The sequence below is a fragment of the Sinohyriopsis cumingii genome, chromosome 8 (assembly GCF_028554795.1).
Source record: "Sinohyriopsis cumingii isolate HCF-2022 chromosome 8, ASM2855479v2, whole genome shotgun sequence".
Classification (NCBI taxonomy): Eukaryota; Metazoa; Mollusca; class Bivalvia; order Unionida; family Unionidae; genus Sinohyriopsis; species Sinohyriopsis cumingii.
This window is the reverse complement of record NC_142968.1, coordinates 57,707,887-57,732,334: the sequence shown is the minus strand read 5'-3', so window position 1 is coordinate 57,732,334 and position 24,448 is coordinate 57,707,887. Positions and strand designations below refer to the sequence as shown.

The following is a 24,448-nucleotide window of genomic DNA, read 5'->3' as shown; positions in this document are numbered from 1 at the left end:
TTGATAGCTACCATCGATAACGTCACAGCAAAAATTGACTGCGATCGTTGATGTTATATTAACGATTCCAGGTGAAATATGTATACCGCCTCCTTGTGTATCATTGTTGTGTCTAAGAATAACCGGAGGTGGAGCTATTTTTTTCCATGCATCAAGTTTTTCAATAAAGAATTCATCAATGATTTCGTTGGTGGATTTTCTTAACTCAGCTACGTTATACCCGGGGAATTTAAAATTTGGCAAATTTTCATGTGTTATCGAATATGCGTCTAAAAATCCTCGATCCGCTTTGTTGTTGAAGAAATCAGCTACAACATAAATTAATTTCTGGTTAAGATATTCTATGTCGGATACAAGTTGATTTAATCTTTCTATACGCGTAATGACTTGTTATATCAAAAAGATGTTCTTGAAAGCGCTGTCGTAGTTGCTCCTGTTGTTGCTTATGATATTGATTAATTTCTTTAAAATACTCAACAACTTCATGTAAGAGAACAGTAGTATATTCGTTGGGTCCTCCATTGTGTTTTTTATATGTAAATACCCAAAACAAATCATTATTTTTACTGAATATAAAATGTCTGATGGTTGGTAATGAATTTTTTATATTAAGTAAATTTTGTTTGTATAATGGGGTAATTTCGTGATATGATTGATTAAATACTTCTTCGTTGCCGCTATTTAATATAACAGATACAACCCCGGAAAACTTATCGGTGCTGTGCCGCCATGGATACGTTGTAAATATCTCGAATTTTGCAGCACTGAACACAGACAGCCTGTACACGCCAGTAACTGTTGCGGTATATTTAATAGTATTATTTTGTCTTGACCATGTTGCGAACCCGGATGACACTGTGTATACTATGTTGGTAATATGCCCGGGAGTTACTCCGATTGAAATTTTAATCAGATTAATTTTGTTAACGATTTCAGGAATCCCACTTACGACATCTTCTAATGTTTTTTTTAGTTATGTCAATATTGGTCTTGATATCAGAGAGTTTTATATTAACGGTCAATGGAGTACCAAAAAATTCGTGTGTGATTTCATTAAGTTTTCTAAAATTTCTACGGAGATTTGTAAACACGTGTACGTGAACATCATACTCAGCCCGCAACGTGGATAATTTACCATCTATGGTGCCGTACCTGGAATCTACATAATTTTTTGTTGCTGCATCTTCGTTGGATGTTGGATCTCCAAAATCTTATTTCCGTTCATGCTGAGTTCTCCCGTCATTGTGTCGCCGGTGTTTTTCAAACGATTAGCAACACTTGATGCGATTTGATCTCTGATGGTTACAAACGATTTACTTGAATCCCTGATTCTACCGCCGTCGGTAAACACTGGAATGTTATCCATGACCGCACCGAGTACTCGTCGAACTATATCATTCCATTTGATGTTACTCGTTTTCAAAACACCATATCGGTCCTGAAAAAACAACAACTTCGTCTCGGTCAACTTCAGCTAGGTTCATAGTATCAGCAAGTTCATCTTTAGTCGCGTACTTTGATAGGTCAATGTCGGATTTTTTTTTCTTACTTGTAGAGGAAGATCTTCCGTAAATATCAACCACTATGAGATCTAAAATCTTTTTAAAACGTTTTACGTTTAACGAACTGGTTACTTGTATAATCATGCACGACTTTATGTGGCGGTTTGGATGATTTTGATATAGCGTTAAGTACATTAATTGCTTCACGGCCGCATATTGGTGGATCTGTCATTCTTTGTGTCGGTAGCGTGGAATACCAAACTTTTTTATCAAGTGGCGCGACATGTTTGATAAATTCAATGGGTGGAGCTAACCCGTACGGATCAAAATAAATAATTCCACGTGGATCAATTGCGTATGATACCCAATGAATATCAGGTCCTGAATTCGAGTCGAGATTAATAATACCCGTTTCAACGTTGTTTGGTCGTTGTGGTAATTGATCTCGCCTAAAAACACCTCTAAAGGCAGATATTTTTAATTGTTTAGCAGCATCAAGTAAATCAAAATTTGATGCTGGAATGTCTAACGGATTGATCATGGAAGCCTCAGACCTCTTCTCCCAAAGAGATCCTGGCAATCTCAGGCCGCGCCCCTTTTGTATATCCTTTCCCCGTTGCTTTCTTTAATGCCACTCCAGCAGTAGTTCCAACAGCACCTAACGCAGCTGCTCTCGCTACGGTTGGAGCGGCTGCGGCAATTAACGCTGGAATGGCTGCGAGAAGCGGGAAAATACCACCTGTTTTAATCATATCTTTAATAGCACTCGTAGAAAGATGAAGTTGAACTCCAGTTTTTGATTTTAGTACTTTATTAAAATGTTTAATCTGATTCTTGGTTAGTGATAGTTAATTCGAACCACCACTAGAAATCTGATCCTGTTTTAGTGTTATTTTTTCCACATGCGCTTGCGTTTTTTGATTGAAATTTTTTCACCTGACCGGGAGTCAGAATGACATTAACGTGACTATATGACATTTTAGGATAATACTCGTGTTTCTAAATAACACAATTAAAGATTTTCCACCGGTGCATCAACCACTCTCATTCGACCACCAACACCTTCAAGTAACATCGCTTTGTCGCTGAGTATGACCGCAATTGCTCTGTAGTTAGCTATAGCTCCTCTTGCCACTTGAGCTCTGAAGTGTATGTCAACGACAGATTGTCTAAATAAATCAAGATGTTCCAATGAAAAGTAATAAATTGGATAATACGTTGTAAAATCTAATTGTGATATTTGCAAACCAGTATCAATATTTAGATCACGTCCCAGATATTTTGTCAAACGATGATATACACGTGCTACATGATTTTGTTCATAATTCAGTAGTATATTTTCAGATGGTTCTTGATGTCCGTTTATTCTTAAGGAAACATCAGTAACACCTAGTTTATCAAATATCATATGACTCCGTGTTTGTGAATTTATTCGTGCAACATCTTGAAGAGCAATAAAAATATGCCGCGGTGAAGAAACTCCCTGCTGCGATGCTATATGCCATGTAAATAAACCATTAACATTACTTTGAGCACTATCTGTGGTTACTGTAAGCCATGATAACAATTTACCGCCTTGATCCATAAAAGAAAGTAATCGTTGTTCTTCAACAATTGCAGGGGTCATTACTGGCATCCACAAGGAAAGTTTTGTTAGTACTACTTTACCAGCATCACCCATAGGTCGCCAGAGTGCATCATTGTCATCCGATTTTCGAAAAACCACAACCGTTGTTTTGCTCCCAAAATTACTTTTCTACCATCTCTACAAAATCCAAATATGTGTGACAGCGGAATTGCACATGAAAGATTTCTACGATCACCACCCAACATAAATTTACGTGTTGCAAATCCTAAATTAAATTCTGTATTAGCACCATGAACCACCGGCGATACATCAGCGTCGGCGTTGTCGGCATTATTTCTTGGCCGTTTTATATCATATTGATTATTGGTAGGATAATCAGAAGTGTCTTTAGCAAATATCATTGATGGACCAGCTGATCTTGTATAATCATCAGAATATCTTGCTAGACCGATTATTGTTGTACCTACATCAACATTATTTTCAATTGATTCATTTTTTCTTCCGTCATTGAGATACGTGGCGCTTTCAAACAAAGCCATAATTCCATTGTTGACAAAACCAGTTTTAACATCTGCTCCGTATACTGTATTATCTGTTTTCAAAATTTCACCTTCTACTTCGATAAACGCTTCAGCGGGCAAGATATATCTACTTGTATCCTGAACTTGTACTTCAATTCGTCCTTGTTGATTTGGATCTCGTAGGTCATAAGAGTATTACTGAAAATCACGCACTGATTCAAATTTAAGAACCGGTTCGGCCATGTCAAACGATGTGTCGGATTCACGTTTAAACATTTTATTATAATTTGTTATCGTCTAAAACGAAGACGACTTCCCGCTACTAGACTTTTATTTTGTTCAGCTTGTTGGTTTATTAGTGACGCTAGTTTTTGATTTGCGGCTTGATTTATTACCTTACTGACATTTGCGGGCATCACTTCGGTGCTTGGTAATTTTACTGGCTGAACCACTTTTGATCTACGCATCAATCGTGCTAGCCTGTCTTTGATTGCCATGAATGCCTTACTGGCAACGTTACCAATGATACCAGGAGCTTTATCACGAACAACATCAATAGCTTTCATTGATAATTGTTTTGCATTTTGGTATTGCTTTAGGAGCTATTCTTGTAAATAAACCCTTAATAACATCACCGAATCCATTTCCATGAGTTATTCTATATATAGGTAATCATGAATTTACCGTCTTGACCATGATTGGCCTGCAATGAGAACTGTGTATAGTTATTTTTTATTTAATTATTTATTTATCTAACAATTAATCACTGTGATAGTCATCAACGAGCTAATCAATAAGTTTCCGGTAAACACCGATATCCATAATACCACCACGAAATAATCGTTGGCAAATATCATCTGCTTCATTAATTATTTCTGGTGAGTTATTTCCAGCTCGTTTTCCTCCTACGAGAACTTCTAACCGTGACGCGTCATTGAGGATATAGTCAGGACAAACAAAATTATTTCCCGAACCACTACAAGTAGCATCAGGTGCATCTTGAAATTCTTCTTCTGGAGATTCTGATGGAAAAGGAGAACTAAGAATATCCGTTTTTTCTTTTGTTTGTTGCAGAGGCGGAGGAAGTCGATGAGAAGGATCTTGCTTTTTTGTTTTTATTTTTGTTCTTTTTGTTTTAGTAATAATTCATCATAATATGTTACTCCCCTAAAAAAGTATTATAATAAATATCTTGTCTGGATATCCGACTAATATCCCTATTTACTTTATACACCCAATCAATCCACGTATCACGACTAATACCTTTACCATATCCAGGTTTTAAAAAATTGCTTCGTGATGGATAACTTGAAGCAGCAAACACACCAAAATTTATTATATCTTCTTTATTTTTTAACGTAATTTTTTTTTATTTCTTGTATACCACTATCAGTAAATTTTTCCGTAAAGGGAATTCCCCCCTTAGGTTCTTCCTTACCAGCATCTTCTGCGACAGGGTCAGCGACAACATCCTCATCCGCAACAGGGTCAGCACCAACATCTTGTTGTCGGGGTTGGGGTTGTGTGGCAGCTATATCAGTTGGAAGATCTCGTAAAATTCTTTTTGTTTTTTTTTTATCTCTTGTCGCCATTTTTTTCAGTTCGTTCAACAGTTTCTTTTAGTAATGGAATAATACCCAATTTCTTCCTCTCCTCTTTATCCTTAATATCTCCCCATATAGCTTTTTCAGTAGCTGTTGCGATTTTTTCAGTAGCTGTTGTGATGGGTTTAAATAACTGTTCTGTACCCGCAGCATATTCAACTTGTGCTTCTTGACGTTCTTGAAGTTTTGTTTTACAGGATCACGAACAGGAAGAAATGTTTTGATTGCTTCTAATCGCTCTCGCGCTAATAATGTTTGACATTATTTGATATGAGAATTTTTTAATTAACAGCAGCAGGGAGGGCGCGATCTCAATTAAGACGTCATTAGGTAAACGAAACATACTTAACAAACTAGAAAAAAACTAAAGACAATAAAGTAACACCAATTAGAAGATTCCATAGAGACTCTCTCAGTAAAGTGTCGACGCTTTTTTAAATCTGTCGACTCTTTTTTATTTTTCGATCGTTCGTATGAGGGTTCATTTTCGACGTTTCGACGCTTTTCAGCCAAAGGTTTGTTCGCCCTACCTGCTGCTAAGGGTAAGAACCTACAAAATTGTTCTAAAACAAATAGTTTCCAGCTTTCATAATTTTACACTTAATACAATCTGTTGCATTGTTTTCAACTTTGTCTCAGCTGTATGTTATTTTTATATGTATTTGTCGCCTTAATCGACTTCCCTTATACACGTAAAATACTGTTTCGGAATGTTTCACATTAGGTTATATATTCGATCGACTGAGGAAGAGAGAGAGAGAGATTTCATATATGTAATGAGAAGTTACCGGAGTTCCACAAATGGACAAATGCGCAAAAATATATTTAGACAGAGTTTCATTGCAAATTATTCACAGTGATTTTTTGATAATAACGCTAAATTCTGTCCTAACACGTTTTTGCTTTTCAGCGATATATTTTAGTTTTGAACTGATTGAAAAGGACCCGTGAAAACGTAAGAATGCAAGCTGGTGACGCTACTCCGTTAACAGTTTGTTGTATTCATACATTTGGGCAAGAAATGTCCATACATGAGACTAAAAATTATTATCATTTGGAATGCATAAATTTATTATACTTCTCATAACGTTTGCCAAAGAATTAATAGAAATCCCACCACGAAATTTAGAACAACATTCGACAAGATTTCTGCCGGCGAAATGTCAATGAACTATTTAGATGGCGAGACGAAATAGTGACCTAGCGTGGCGTAGCAAAGTTTAACGAAAATATTTGTTCTTTCTTGAATATCTCGCTGAATTCAGCACACGAAAACTTACAGTTCTTGTAAGAGAGCGGACTGGTCCTAATATCAAGTTCCATTGTCACGCTCACCAAGACCAACCAATATCGATATTGTCGTCCACAAAATATACACACATTTATATTAGCAAATTTGCAAAGCATTAACTTCCTTTCTGCAGAAAAATGTATACAAATTAGATATGCATAAATATAATTGTGTCTATAATGAGTTGCAAATTATAGTTATCGTATGCAGACAAGCTATCGAATGGAACGCTATCTTCTATCTTAACAAAAACAATTTAGATGACCATCGTCTTCATAATTGTTACTAAAATCACCACCACGATCATCTCTTATCACATTGTTATTTATTATTATTTATTCATTATTTAGTAGTTATCTACATATTCTAGCACACAAGTAAATAAAATGAGATAACCAGCCTGAAAAGAAATTCTTCTTTTATTTACCATACAAGTTGGTCTTTCATTTCAGAATGAAGAAAAACACACACACATACATACACACAATTCCAATTATTCTTACCTGAGACTCCTGCTGGGGTATCAGAAGTACAAAATATATAGTAGTTGTGTACATTTTAATCGGTGTCCTTTTACGTAACACGGAGAGGAGAGACTCTCTGTTTTAAGTCTTCGGCTTTTTTACCTCTGCATCCCTGAATCCAGATTTATTTTATAATGCCATAGCTGGATGGAAGTAAGGACCCTAGCTGGATGGAAGTAAGGAGAAGATACATGTAATCTCTTCAAAGTGCCCCATTTCATTTAGTTTTCCAATAATAAATAGAATTCAGAACTAAAATGAACATCACAAAAAGATTATCAAACCATAAATGTAACCTTTATTGTTTTCAAACACTGTCAATATTAGTTTTGTTATGAAGAAGATTTACATAAGTCTGACGTGTTATTAAATAATATCAATACTGAAGAAAGAAATACAGATGCCAGGTTAAAGAGAGAGAGACAAACGGAAGAACGAAATAAATAAGGAATATTATTAAAATCATATATATATATATATATATATATATATATATATATATATATATATATATATATATATATATATATATATATATATATATATCATATGGAGTTTTGATGTTGCTGTTGCAAGAATACAAAGTCGACATTCGGGACATCAAGGGAAAAAATTAATCGTCGATGCACATTCGCCTGTATAGAAGTTCGATATTGTTAGACACTCATTACAGATGACATCTTCCTGTGCGATTTCATTGTTAGTATCATTTTTGTGTTGATTGATATGGGAAAGAAAGCTTTATTGAAAAAAAATTTCTTTTCCTTATGAAGGGAAGCTTTGTGTGTATATATCATTTTTTAATTTTTTTATTTTTGACTGAAAATTGTAGTGATTATGTAAAGCTGCATTTGGGTGTACGGGCAGGTGATCTATTTAAAACTGCGTAGGATCTATCAATAGATGCTTACGTAACTATTGATAGTTATTAATAACAAAATTATAAGTAAATATGTTTATAAGTTTCGTGGTTTTGTCCCATTGGACAGGTCGGTCAGGTGGTATTTTAGAAGGATTAAGTTAATTCGCATTGGCTGGTTTTAAAATCATGTGAGTTCTTCTACGCTGTTGGAAAATGGCAATTTGTCACGAAGATAGTAGCGACAATATGTGTGTTTCCCTCACATCTGTATATATACGTAGCTAAGACTGGACATTGTTCTTGTTCTTATTGATTATGTTCTGGTTGTAATATCACGTTTTCAGAGGTATTTTATGTTGTACTTCAGTAATATTTGAGAGACAAAACATTATTTCGGATTATTCAGTGGAAATAGAAAGTGTTCATTGGATTATACTGTTATTTTGAAACTATTGCGAATTATTCAATGGAGTTCTAGACAAAGCCATTTTGACAAGTCCGAACTGTTGGCGGACTAGTATATTCATGGATCTGAAACTTGTACGGAACTTTTCATTTGTTTGTTTTTTGATATAACTTTTTCGGGATTATTTTGGATTCAATTCATAATACTGTACATTCCTCCTAAATTTTTATTTTATAACTTTTATAAATAAATTGTTCTCTAAGTTTTACAAACTTTTCTGGTTTTGCTTCTTTTTATTACTTAGTTTGTGACCATAGAGTAGTAAAAATACATAAAAAAATAAATGTGTGTGTGTGTGTGTGTGTGTGTATGTGATTTCGATCTTTAACGTAGGTTTACCAATTTTTCTGTCATATCGCTACGATGTCTGCAGTGTGGCAGTTTATAATGATGTCCAGCACTAGGGCATCATGTCGCAGACATGTAGCATGATGTCCCACCCAGCCACATTATCCTGACACCAGGCCGACCAGTCTTAACACTAACCTCTTAATGCTGAGCGCCAAACGAGGCAGCTGTGAGTACCTTTTCTGTAAGTCTTTGGTATGACTCGGCCGGGGATCGAACCACGACCTTCCGCATCCGACATAAATAAGTAAATACATACCTACATACATACATGCATGCATGCATACACACACACACACACACACACACACACACACACATACATACATACATACGTACATACATACATACATACATACATACATACATACATACATACATACATACATGTCTCGGGGGCCCCGAGTGGCCGAGTGGTCTAAATCGCTCACCGTTACGGATCACTGCCATCTCACCTCTGTCTACGTCGGTTCGAGTCTCAGATTCGGCTAATATGGTTATGTGAGAAAGCTTGCCAGTAGCTTCTCTTGGGTCGGTGGTTCTTTCCGGGTATTTTCCGGGTTCTTCCTCCACCATTAATACTGGCCGCCATGTATAGCCTATCTTGTGCTGAAAAATGGCGTTAAACCATACAACAACAACAACAACATACATGTCTCATCTGCTCATATGTGACCTTATTCCTTTTTTTTCAATGCTCCATCTGTTTCTTTTCAAGCTGTTTTTTGTACCTTTGTCTTTAACTGGGTATTTAGTACAATGTAGGGCGTACCCATGGTTGGTTCTTGGCACGATAGGAAAGCTTTATGAATTTTAGTCAATTTTAAGCCCAGTTTGACATATCGTTTAAGCGTATAGTTTAAGGATACGGTAATGAATCAAATAAGGTTTTTTGTTGTGTAATGTACATGATAGTTTGTTTACTGATGGTTTCGTAGTCTTTCCATGGTCTATCATTTTCGTCAACAACGATGGCAATTTTTCAGCTTGTAGCATTAACCTTTCAGATGCCAATTAGTAGTCTCTGAAAGAATAATGTATATGAATGGGCACTTTCAAATCAAATACCAATATACTAGTAAACGTACCTTTACCATTTCATATTGTCAAATTATCCTGTATCAATGTAAACATTTAAAATGTTGATAAGCATATATTGTATAATTCACCTATTATTCCGATTTTTATCATGCGAAATATATCATAATCAGTTAACCATTCAAACTCTACTTTGATAACTTGCCACTATTTGTGCAGGATTCCATATATATATATATATATATATATATATATATATATATATATATATATATATATATATATATATATATATATATATATATATATATATATATGTATATATATATATATATATATATATATATATATATATATATATATATATATATATATATATATATATATATATATATATATATATTACAGAGAGAGAATCATATAGTTAATCTGATTTTAACGTCTATTTTATCATTTTAAAAATCTGTCTATTATGAGATGTTTTGAAAATGATATATACATTTCATCATTTTTGTTGTTGGAATGATCGCTAATTTTTCATTAGGGTAATTGTTCACCAAGGCTGGTGAGTATCATGTTGTGATTGATTTTTTTTTTGTCGCAGAATGCATATGTACTGCAAAAACCACAGCACTCTCATAATGTAGTATTTTCTAAAAACAAATTTCTTTGCCCGTGGCTTTCATTGTCAACATGTAGAGCTATTTAAAATGAGTTATATTGTGGTGAAACCAAAAATCGTTTGAAGAAATGACCTCCGTTATTTGTTACTTTTGTTCCATTATTTCTATGTGTGTAGACTCTGGTGAGTGGTTGTTATAAATGTTGTTGTTGTTGTTGTTGTGGGGTTTAACGTCATTTTTCAGCACACAATAGGCTATGTATGGCGGCCAGTATTAATGGTGGCGGAAGACCCCGGGGAAAACCCCGGGAAGAACCACCGACCCACGAGAAGCTACAGGCAAGCTTTCTCACATACCCACATTAGCCGAATCCTAGACTCGACCCCACGCAGACAGAGGTGAGATGGCAGTGATCCGTAACAGAGAGCGCTTTAGACCACTCGGCCACTCGGGGCCCCTGTTACAAATGTGAATGGCATTACGTTATGATGCGAGGTTAACGTCTTGGAAAATAAAGTGCAAACAGTGCAAAATGTGCAAACAAACATTCGATGCATATTTGTCTTTATAGGCTCTAAGGACTGTTGTGCAATGTTCTAGAAAGGCAGACATTTGGTGCTTAGATCTAAAAGCTATTTTGTTGCGTTTACGTAAACAGAAAATTTGGCGGTTGCATTGGGTGGTGACATTTGTCATTTACTATCGTTATCATTGTACCACTATTGTTTCCTAATGTTGGCTGCCAATTCTTCTTTATCACAGTGTGCGCATTTTTAACCTTTGCAGTTTTAAGCTAATTTGGTATACGTATTACTATTTTAGGCACAAAATTACCTATTTGTGATTCGTTTAGATATGGTTTCAGTTATCGTTTCAGTTACAGTTACAGCTATGGGTTCACTGATTGATACAGATTAGCTATGGATGAAATCATTATTTCACTTAAGATAGTAGATTAGACAGCGATTCTGCATCATCATTTTCAGACAATATCTTAGCTACCTCCTCGGCTAATATATTAACCAGTGTCTCAGCTAGTATGTAAAACAGATTTCCGTGTAATAATTCAAGCACTCTCTTAAGTATATTTTCTGTTTATATGTCATGTTGAATTCATCGTATTACTATCAATACTTTTTTGTATACGCCCAACCTTTCATGACGTATGAAAAGTATTTCTTGGAGCTGGTAACAGTAGCACAGAACATATTTATATTAAACGACTAGTATGTTTGTATCCCTAGTACATTTCATTTATATTGTAGTTTATTAAGCATCAAAAAAAAAATCCCTCGCTTACTTGAAAGCTATGCGGTTGCACTGAATTCCTTGTAACTAAAATTAGAATTAGAAAATAGGGTTGGTGAATTAGTATACTTGTTTTCTATACTACTACCGTATTAATTATTCAATTTTATTTTGTAACTTTTGTTTCTTCAGAACAGGCATTGCTTTACCAAGCGCTTTCTATACCGAAGGAACCGGTAAAATATGGCTAGATAACGTGAATTGTAGAGGAACAGAATCTTCAATTGATTCTTGTCCCCACAATTCGTGGGGAACTCATGACTGTGGTCATTACGAAGATGCAGGTGTTTATTGCTCCCCTTGTAAGTATGCAAACGCGCAAAATTCCTATATTGAATGAATTACGATACTGCGATTGTAAAATCAACTTCTTTTAAACATTTATTGTATATTATACTGCTAACAAAATAAAAGTTACATCATATAACGGTACTGTTCTTACTTCAACCCTCATTTGTTGCAATTCTCAATATTACAAATCTTGCGCTCAATGTACACGTATCAGAGCCTATATATTTGGTACATACATTTGTTTATTGAATAACACAGATATTAGTGCGTTTCGTTAATCACCTGTGCCAACCAACATTTTATGAATGTATATAAACACTTCAAAAGATTTTTAAATATCAAAACTGGCCATTTAGGAAATCTTCTGTGTATCTACATGCCACAGAGACTAACTTTACTACAATCAGATATATGAATTGTATTGTTTTTTTCAGTGAAAGTTGACACTCTGAATATAATTTTTTTCATTATTACAAGACTAATCGGATTCGGATATATAATCAAATATTGATGTTTACGTATGCAGTATAATTTAACTGACGTTGCTTGCTTTTACAGACACTTGCTTTCCAGTGTGCGATATAGGTGCCACTACATGCAGTAACATAACCTGTAATCCACGTAAGTCACGTTTATTCTTTCAAGTAAGCCAGGGATTTTTTTTTGCAAAAGTAACAACGTGTAACATACTGGATGCAGCTATTAATCATGCAAAGGTCATCTGAATTTAATACAGTGGTTACAAGCCAATAATAATGCACAGAACAGTTCGCACACTCACAAAATCATAAAATAACAACTCCATCAATGCCAAATATTTGCATTGTGATCTTTGTAATCGGCGCCCACAGCGCTATTGTTACGAACGGTTCAAGTAAAAAGCTATATGTAATTAATTCACGATTTTAATTTATTTTAAAATTTGAAAACATAAATCAATCAAAAGTAAATTTTTAATGCCTTACAAAATTTGATAAAGTCTACTGAGTAAACGTGCTAACAAATTTAACAATGAGACATATTGCATTATAACAAATGGGGGGGGGGGCAACCGCCATAAACAGAAAAACAGGAAATAGACTATGGTGTATTTCTGGCAGATCAAAAAGGAGTGGATGACGACAAAGAACAAAAAATGACTTATATCAAAAAAAGAAAATTGTTCATATTGATTAATAGTAACGTGATTGCATTTGAGGTTTCAAAAACTGGTCATATTGTGTTCAAGAATACATGCACGGACAAATGAGCCCCCTATACGAAGCAATATGTACAGGTAAGGGGCAGTCGCCTACAACTAAAGAACCAAAATAATTTTTTCCTAATGAAACTAATCTAAGGTGATCTTATCTCGAGATGGACAGCATGTCACATAGTAGAGCCCAGTTGGATTCAAGAGGGAATTTTGTGGGGCCGGTTCATTAGAGTACCCCCACACGCCCTGGAAATTACTCTGTATCTTATGTACTGAAGGTGAAGGCGGAAACTTTGAAGCAGATCCTCGTACTTCCAGTATGCGCTGTTGGTCCCACAGGACCTGAAAGAGAAATTAGCACAAACGGCAAACTATCAATCTTTGTGAAATGGCAGTAACATCTTACAAAGCTGAGAACATTTTGCCTAACCTTAAATATGCGTTAAATGCTTCTAATTTCCAACGGCCTAATTTCCTCATTTGGTTGTCACGGAAACCTTGTCTGGCCGGCTCACTGGCGGCCCCAGTTCTGAAGCTCTGGAACTTTCAATGGTTAGAGTTAAAGCGCCACAAAAGCAAAGAGCTCTTCTAAGTTCTCTATTAAATTCTAATCTGGAAACTAGTTGCATATAGGTTCCATTGTTTTATGGTCTGATTCTTAGAGGAGGACGAATTATAATTTTCTTTATGCTATTATTATTATTATTATTATTAATATTATTATTATTATTATTATTATTATTATAACCGCTCCGGTGGCCTAGTGGTTAGAGCGTTCGCCTCGGATACGGGAGGTAGTGAGTTCGATCCCCGGCCGAGTCGTACCAAAGATTTGCAAAAATGGTACTAACAGCTGCCTCGCTTGAAACTCAGTATTAAGAGGTTATTATGACTGGTCGGCCTGGTGTCAGGATAATGTGACTGGGTGGGACATCATGCTACATGTCTGCGGCATGATGCCCCAGTGCTAGGCATCACTATAAACTGTCGCACTGCAGACATCGTAGCGATATGACTGAAACATTGTTAAAGCTACATTAAAAATCCAAATCACACACACACTAACCCGTATTATAATATTCTCTTTTGACACAAACATACATGTGTGTGTGTGTGTGTGTGTGTGTGTGTGTGTGTTGTAACGCCGGGTTATAACAGGCTGGAATGACTGTGTTGAAGAAATGCATGACTATGCACGTAATGCTTACCTTGCCTACCTTCCCTATCTTATGTGAGTGGCATGATAACCGCAAACCTTTATGGACCGCTAAATAACCAAGTGCTCCAAAATTAGAGCTCACTTTAAGTATGCTCTTAGATTATGTAAGAAGGAAGAAGAAAAACATAGAGCAGACATGCTTGCAAATAAATTTGAATATTTAAACCAACGTGAATTCTGGGAGCAAGTTAAGCAAAATAATACGGCAATTTCCAATAGGCTACCAATTTGCATTGATGGGAATCATGACAATAATAACACATTCAGCATGTGGAAAAAATCATTGTTGATTCCTAACTCAGTAGTGTTACAAACGTTCGTATAAGATGTATGTTCTTTCACTATTCAAGGTCACTTTTAGTCATATTGAACTGATAACATTATTTGAGATTCAACGTGCCATAGCTAAAATATAGTGGGTAAATGTCCATTATCAGATTTTTATATGTAGAACATTTTAAATTTTTAGATGGTAGACTTCATGTCCTTTTGTTGATTTTATATAATTTTATGTTTGTACATAACATTGTTCAAAATGATTTAACAAAAGTTACAATTACCCAAACCCCGCCCCCTTATACCTTTTTAGGAAACTGTCAACTATTATGTAGAACATGGCAGCCCTGAGCTTGCATATTTTAGACACTAGTAAGGCATTTGATAGGGTCAACCATTGAACACTCTTTTAAACGTTGTTTGATATTCAAATACCCGTCTGTATAGCTTATACTCTAGTTAACTGGTATGGCAAACAGTTATACTATTGAGGAAGTGTAATAACACTGGTCAACAGTGAAATCATTACTGACTTGAAAAGGCCCTAATCTGTAGTATTTTGGTGTGCCGAACACGAATATAACCGTGAAAAATTTGTATTGGCTCTCGTTTTGAAGATATTCATATACCTCATTTTCTATGTTTCACTGTGTAAATTTCTCCAGTAGAACTGCAGCAACATCCGGAATAATGATGTAACATTGCATAATACCATCATGCTCACATCATCCACAGTTGATTGCATCATTTTCTGATGCAATGCAATACTAATGCCATGCGGCTGCTGAAGTAAGTTGACGTCAGCAGTGTACTATACATGTGTAGGCCTATTATACTAATGCCAGGCGGCTGCTGAAGCTGACGTAAGCAGTGTACTATATAAAGCCCAATCAGATAGGTTCAGCATTTAAAATATTTTAGACGTTGTGCGAGACAGTTCAAGCTACTGTTACATAAAACTTATTATTTTATCCATTTACGTACAATAAAGAACAGTAATGCCTCCAAAGTGTGTTAATACCGCGGACAATTTTTGCTATATTTCTGGGGAAGTGACATTTGCCAACCAGAAGAAAAGTATCAATTCTCAAGTGAAGAAGGCATATCATCTTTACTTCGGATGCAAGGTTGGTGACCAAGACAAGCCTTGGGCTCCGCATATATGCTGTGCTACATGTACAACACAGCTTTCACAGTGGTTGAATTGCAAAAGGTCATCAATGCCGTTTGCAGTCCCAATGGTGTGGAGAGAGCCAAGCAACCACCTAAATGACTGTTACTTCTGCTTGGTTCCTCCTCTTTCCGGCGGAATAACGAAGCGAAAGAAGTCGAGAATAGTCTACCCAAACATTCCGTCTGCATTGAGACCAGTTCCACATGGTGAGGGACTTCCTATTCCAGAACCTCCAGCAGAATATTCTCTTGATTCATCTGACGAAGACAAAGGTGAGTCGACCTGTTCTTCTCCTGGTCCATCAGCATGCAGTGATCCAGATTTTCACTGTGGTGCATCATCAACCCCACACAGAATAACACAGGAAGAACTAAATGACCTGATTCGTGATTTGGACTTATCAAAGAACAAGGCAGAATTGCTAGGATCAAGACTCCAACAATGGAATCTTCTAGAAGAAGATGTCACAATTACTGCATATCGAAAGCGCCACCAGCAATTGGAGCCTTTCTTCAGAAAGGAAAGTAATCTGATATTCTGTTCCGATATTGAGGGCCTCATGAATGCTTTAAAAAATCACTCATGACCCACAAGAATGGAGACTATTTGTGGACTCTTCGAAACTGAGTCTCAAGGCTGTGCTTTTGCACAATGGAAACATTCTTCCATCTATTCCAGTAGCGTATGCTGTCCACATGAAAGAGACATACGATAACTTAAGGCAGCTACTGAATTCCACTGAGTATAACAAGTACAGCTGGCACCTCTGTGGTGATTTGAAGGTAGTTGCCCTTTTAATGGGACTGCAGCAAGGATATACAAAATACATGTGTTTCTTATGCGAGTGGGATAGCCGAGCAAGGGAAATGCGCTACATGAGGAAGGAATGGACTCACAGGCAGAATGTAGCCATTGGAGAGAAGAATATCCAACACCCAGCTCTGGTTGAGGCTCAGAAAATCTTGCTACCACCCCTTCACATCAAACTAGGTTTGATGAAGAACTTCGTGAAAGCCATTGACCGGACTTTGCCAGCATTCCGATACCTGCATGAAAAATTCCCTCGACTCAGCGAAGCAAAGATTAAAGAGGGAGTTTTTGTGGGTCCTCAGATTCGAGAGCTTTTCAAAGATGACCGGTTCAACAACTTGCTGGAAGGTGACGCGAAACAAGCATGGAATGCTTTTCGCCTAGTTTCTACAAACTTCCTCGGAAATGTTAGGGCAGAAAACTATAAGGAACTAGTAGAAGACATGTTGATGAAGTATAAGAAACTTGGCTGCAATATGTCTCTAAAGATTCACTTCCTTCATTCCCATTTGGATTTCTTTCCTAGCAACTGTGGTATTGTTAGTGATGAACACGGCGAACGTTTTCATCAAGATATCGCAACAATGGAACAAAGATACCAGGGAAAATGGTCCACTACAATGCTGGCTGACTACTGCTGGACACTCCTCAGAGATGCTCCCGAACAGCTGTACAAGAGACAGGCGAAGAAATCTAAGATGTAGTCAATGACTTGATTTTTTATAGGTAGGCTATTACAGTTGACCTTTTACTATTGGAATGCATTTCGTTATGTAAACATTAATTTCTTGCAGATTACAAAAAAACCAGAGCCAATTTTGCAATTTGACTGTCATATTCGTGTTCAGCACATAAAAATTGATAAGAATTGACTAATTTTATTTCAGTAACATGACTTTTGTAAAAATTTGTTGTCCAGTGTAACCAGCGCCTTACATGTAACCAATGGGTTAAGGCATGGAGGCATTCATTTGCCGTCGTTATTTAATATATACATAGACGACGAGTTAAATCACAGGCCGGTTAAGTATCACGTGGGGATAAAGTTGACACCATGTGTGTTATTTATTAACAAATTTAGTTGTGCTTGTGATATGTTTAATGCAATTATTAAAGGTATGCGAACAATATGCATTTGAAAATGATACCATCTATAGTACACAAAAAGCGATATGCATGGTCATTCAGTCAGCTTCTTCCAAATTACCATCTCTTCTCTCTGTCCATCTTAACAGACATGCCCTTACATTCATAAATAATTGGATCATATTTTAAAGTAAGATCGGTCAGATTATGAAGATATATTACAGATTTCTTTGTACTCGAACAAGCTTGTTTCTACGCAAAGTTAAAATTGTTTTTAAACATCAAAATTAGATTATTTAGACTTCATTGCTGCTCACTGTATTGCGGTCCTCTGTGAACAATCCTTAGTGAGTATGTGAACATAACATTATTTAGTAGAGATAATAAAAGTCTTCATTTTCTATTACGCCTCACTCAAGGATAAAGGCAAAACTCGCCGTTGCAACAAGTGGCCATTTTCCACATGTTATTCTTTTAATTATTGATTTTTGAACAAATAACCTGCATCGAATATTATTATTATTATTATTATTATTATTGTAGCATTGTATTGTTTCTGTTATCTAAACATTTTTATATGCAATGATACACCAAACTCTTAATTAAAATTATTGTTTAATTTGCACATTTGGAGTGGTCACTGCTGTTCTGCTTCAATGACCTCTTCTGACAGGTTGAACCATTGTTTGGTTATGAAATACCAAGCAGATGGACAAAGAACGCAGGTGACCATTATATACAGGGCATTCATATAGGAAAGTTGCCGGTTAAAATAGACTGACCGTTGTGACCAGGTGACCGCTGGACACATGGTACAGTTAAGACACGTTTGACTATATGGCAAGATCTTTCGTAATGCATGAGGTTAAAAAGAGTAGACGGGTGAGTGAGGCAACTTCTGCTCTCATACTTCTGTCCTGGAATACGTTTAGAAGAAACCCAGTTAGACAACCAAACCAAACCTGGCTTTTCGTAATAGTTCAGGATGGTCGTGCTTTGAAAATTTGTTCAAACACAAAGAACATGTTATCATTGGTTCTAAAATTTCCTGTGCTCGCCCCAACAAATTGAGCTTATGATCTTGGAACAAAACCATGGCGGATGAACGCTAGGCATGTTGGGACATATTTTGTTATTGTCATAGTAACGCGTCAGTGGTGGTGTGGGTTCCCAACCCTGGAAAGCCTTGGCGTTATGACGCGAATGACCACAGGAGGATAATATTCATGTCAAGAACCTTGTCCTTGTACAAAGACACTGAAATGAGAATGCGTTAAGAACAAAGGTTTTTCCTCTTGAATATATATGAAAAGAAAACCTTTGATACGAGCTGGCTGCCAGTTATCATTATTATTTACAAGAAAAATCATGAGTCACTAAATGGAGTTTTCTACGTCACTGTGACAAAATCGGTTAAACTATATTTGCTGAGACTTTTCTTGGATTATATCTATCGCGAAGTTTTGGCAAAGGACAGAGAGCGACATTTACCTACTTTACCGCCCCGGACCAGGAAATAACTATCAGTTATCGTGAATCTAAATTAATCGTGATTTCTTTTGAAAATTGCTTCCGATTTGCAGATTTGTTAACTATGTTCGGTACACGATTTGTGTTTATATCAACAGCATGACAATGGTGACGAACGTTAATTATAGAATTACCATGTAACAAAGATAAGCAAGCATCAACTGGAAACTTCGACCATATGAGCGTAGCTCAAAATGTACATTTGCATTGATGGTAGGGAGACAGTCTTGGAGCTTAATAGTCAATCTGATGTTTGTGTTTTGTTCTCTTGATTGGAATTTAACATCTATGTTAGAGGTTACAGGATATTCGTCGTCACAGAATGGTGCTTAAAAGCAATACAAAGTGGCTGTAGATGCAAACATTCGATATCTTTCCAGTCGTAGTTATCCCCCACCCACCCAGCAGGTGCGACTTTGGTGTTAGTTAAGATTTTATAGGTGAGTTTGGGAATTGTATATCATAGAGCTGCATAAATGTGATACTCACCACAGAAGTTAAACCACTATACATCTTGTCGCAACAGACGCTCATGCGTAAAACGTGTATGCAACGTGGATGTGCATGGAGGATAACTATATCTGTCAGCCAACAAAAGAATAAAGGCTTTAAAAATCATTTAGCACAAATAATTATAATAATTAGTTGTATAATAAATTTAATACGGTTATGGTTCCAAAAATTATAATACACGCTGAAATGGAACAAACTGACCCTTTTTATTATTTCTGAAGTACATAGACAAAAGGTTTTTCTTAAATGATGAATATTAGATAAATGCAAATTAAATTATCGCATGACATGAAATATGCTCTAAGTAAGGTCATTTGTCGGACAAAAGCACAATATATATATATATATATATATATATATATATATATATATATATATATATATATATATATATATATATATATATATATATATATATATATATATATATATTGAAGAGATCGCAATGTTGCGAAAGCTTTTAGAAGTTATTATTTTGCTGCAAATTAATACTTATATATAACTGCATGGTAAACAATGTAATGCATATAATATTTACAACCTTTCAAGCCTTTTGTAAATTTAATATTTGTGTCTCATGCTTAAGCCAGTACACGTTAATATCATGTTCAGTCGGATTGATGCTTTCACCTCTTTTGACTTAGTTCTCCCAATTCGACTCAGTGGGGGACCAAATGCCGCCATCGGAACTGTGGAAGTGTTTCACAATAGGCAGTGGGGAACGATATGTGGAATCAATTGGGATGATGATGATGTCAAAGTGGCGTGCCAGATGCTGGGTTTTAGGTTGGTATCTGTTAAAATGTTGCTTGAATTGCACCAGAACTTGAATGTTTGGCATAAGTTTAAACTGCATTAGAATACTTACCAGTCTATTCGGTCTAGATCCTTTAGTCTATTGGTATGTATGCCTGGCTGTCGAGATGAGTTACTGTTGGATCCTCGACCTCTCCTGCTACACTATCTTTGAAAGTAGACAGTGACAGTATGTAAAATAAATATACAGTTTTTAGTAAGCTCGTTAAATGATTTTTAAAAGGTTATTTGTTTTTTTAGAACGAAACCAACTTACAGGGGACAAACGTATTCTTCTTGAGAAAGATGATCCCGGAGATTGCATAGATCGAATACATAAATTTAAGACCAGAGTCCATAGTCGTAAAACATCTTGTGGACAAAAGTTTATTTGAGACACGATATTTTAAAATTTGTATTGTTGATACATTTCGCATAAACAAAGAAAAATAGCCATATCAGAATCATATGAGTAATGTTCGTTCTACATAACTAATTTGGTCTTATCTATAAGACCTATATGTGTGATGTGTATCTATATTTTTGCAACTCCTGGTACATGATGTGATTTATTTATTTTTAAATTTATATTCATGGTTCTAACTTGTACAAATTTTTTTTGTTATATTTTGTCTAGGTTACCTGACTGTCTTAAGAACGCAAATTACATAGGATCTAAATATAGATGATTACATATGTGCTGACACTTATTAATAATAATCTTAATAATAATACATAATGGCGACTTTGGCTTAATTTATCATTGGTTGATGGGCTTTCGAAGATTCTGGAAGAATTCAGTAATGTCCGTCACGTGGGGTCTATTGCGAAATATATTCGCAATAGATGGGATATATAAAGAGAGAACTGAGTAATGATTTTATTCCTATTTTGCAGTCATTATCACTTCTTGTATTTCTGCAATAAGTCTGCAGACGTGTTTTATGTTGTACTTATATATTATTCGACAACAAATATATTTGTTTGGACAGTTCAGTGGAAATAGAAAGTGCTTATTTTGGACTATAATATTATTCTGGAACTGTGATATTTTATTCGAACAATTTCTGGACAACGCTATCTTGACAACGTTACTGTTCTTGGAGGACCAGTACATTTCCGGTTTTTAAATTTATAATGAACTTTTCATTTATGTATGACCTTCAAAGACCTTTATCACGATCAGTTTGGATTCATTTCATATTACTTTAAGTTCCTCTCACATTTTCATTTATGATGATAATTAAATTGTTTGATAAGTTTTACAAAATTTTGTTTTGCGTCTTTCTGTATGTTTACATATGGTTTATAATTTCAGAGTCCAATGGCTGAGGTCAATGTTTGTGCTTGACCATGCTCTTGAGTTAAGACTGACAACCTATGTATATATTGCATGGGCGAAACATAATGAAATTAAGTGTATGTGCATGCATTACAAAGTCCCTGTGGTTTTCAAAAGCCTTAGCTGCTCAAAACATTATTACGATTAATAATCCTCAATCAAAGTGTACATATTTGCTAAAGAACCACTACATGCAGATATCTACCTTAATAACTGTAATTATTTAGATTTGAGGATAATGCTAAATGTGATTTAAATTTTCTTGTAATCTAAATTTTCTTGAACCATAGCCTCTCTTGTTTTGGAAATATGAACCCGATTTGCAAAAAGATATTGCCAGGACAAACAAAACTTAAACATATCAAACCTGGTCTTTAAAAACATAGATTTGAAAATTTGTCCAAGAGGTATTCGTGCATCAAATCCATTGGCATTTTTGCCAATGTATCAGCACTGTGACGCGTTAATTGAACGAAAAGAACGTTTTCATTAGGGTTTTTTAACATCGCTCAGCTAAAATTGACTCAAAGACTACTGGCATCAAGTCCTTTCATTGTATTCATACTATGCAAACCTGCCAATCAATTGAAAATAAAATTAATTAAACAAATTCTTTCAAAAGAATTTTTCATCAGAGGCAACCTCGTAACAAGAACTTTTACGTTTGTACCAATATTGCCGATTCGTTATTAAATGCAGTAGTCTTCACTAAAAGTAAAACCATCATTCACAACGTTTCCTCATAGTGTTCCAGACAATTCGATAACGTCTTTATTGAAAGTATATCTGCATCAGAGTATTAAACGTATGTATATCAAATAACATTCTGCATTCGAATGTGATTTCTCTCAGGATTTTCCTTGCGATAAAAATTAATAGTGCATGCAAGGACCCTTTGTACATATATTTTATCAAATAAGACGGGTTTCTTTCAGAAACTAGTGGCCTAAAACATCACTTTTAGGATCATCGAAATGATTCCAAAAATAAAAATTGAAACGTTAATTATAAGTATTGTTTGACTCTGTACATGATTATGTCACCCTGACATAACTTGCTTCGTTCTACATGCGATTCCGGAAAAATAATCAGCGATCAATTTTTTTTTTCTAGTTTAAAAACATTGTATTGATCCACAACGATAAAAGAATTAGACCACAAGTTCTTCCAGTTAAGTGTTGTCTTTATTTTCACTTAAGAGAAACACAAAACAAGGCAGGAAATTGTGAAAACATAAGATCGAGCAGTTAAATGTCATGACTGATATCTATTGGTTGATTCTGTTTGATGTTGTCAGCTTCTGTTTACAGCTGAATCGTTTTAAATCCTATACAAATGTCCAAACCAACCAGAACAAATTACAAATTTGATGAAATGCATCCCTTCATTATATTACGAAATCAATGCAACATTGTTTTGATATTCTTCGCTATACAAAATGATTCATTGTTTTATAGATTCTCCTTATTACAGACGCATGAGTTTTAGATATATCTTTGTCCTCCGATATTCATTTATCTCCCGTTCAGATGTCCTCCAAATTGCTCGCCACTTTCTGCACAGACCGAATGACCTCGGGGTCAGTTTCGTTTGGAATTGTCATTAAAATGATTTTTGCGTTAATACTGACGGAAAAAAATTATAAATTTAACCCCCATAAAATTTAAAGTACTAGATATACTGGTTAAAAAATTAAAATGTATGTATCTTCAGTAACTGTTTACAAATTCACTGGAAAAATATGGTCAAACCAAGAAGAACAAGCATTTCTGTAATATTCACGCATAAATTATGTTATAAAGACAGTAACTTTACAAGAATACATGGAACACCATGGGGAGGCAGTTTGCAGGTCCTCGTCATTCCGATTATCTCTAATACTAATATAATATTTTCATTTTAAATTGCAAACCCTTCATTTAGTCATCATGACTCTGCCAATAATTCAAAAATAGTAGTAACCAAGCAGATCCAATTTAAATGTTGTTTTCAACAATGATATAATTTCAGATGCTTAATTTCCCTTCTTACTTTTGAACAACTATAAATTTGAATTTAACATTAATGCATAATGATACTTTTGTAGGATTCGAAATGTATTCAGATAAAAGACCTAAGTATTAATATTTGCAGTATTTTATTATTCACTCTTTATGTTGAAGAATTATTTGATAGAATATTATAATTGAAAAAGTTATACAAAATAGACAATCAAGTGATTAAAATAGTGGATTCTCTAAATATATAACTTCTAACCTCAGGAAAACGTTCCTCAAATAAGTTGATGGAGCATAGCCTTTTTTCCAAGGATTGTGAAAATAAATAGAAAAATGATCATCAGTATTCACATTCGTAATGAAGATTCAGATCATCAGCAATGCTTATAATAACAATGACAGAGAATAAACAAACAGCAAGAGTAATATTAAGATCATGATGAAAACAAGTAGTAGTGATGATTATTGTTTATTATTATAATTATTATTATTATTATTATTATTATTATTATTATTATTATTATTAAAATTATATATGCCATCAA

General features: G+C 35.1%; 1 protein-coding gene across 1 annotated transcript in view; it reads left to right on the top strand.

The window, feature by feature from the left end:
• Nucleotides 1-24,448, top strand: part of LOC149793597 (uncharacterized) — a 57,097-nt gene that overhangs the window by 10,485 nt on the left and 22,164 nt on the right. The window contains exons 4-6 of the mRNA XM_089966433.1: nucleotides 11,808-11,977; nucleotides 12,525-12,587; nucleotides 20,414-20,555. Coding sequence (XP_089822559.1) covers nucleotides 11,808-11,977; nucleotides 12,525-12,587; nucleotides 20,414-20,555 — 375 coding nt within the window. The remainder of the gene's footprint in view (nucleotides 1-11,807; nucleotides 11,978-12,524; nucleotides 12,588-20,413; nucleotides 20,556-24,448) is intronic.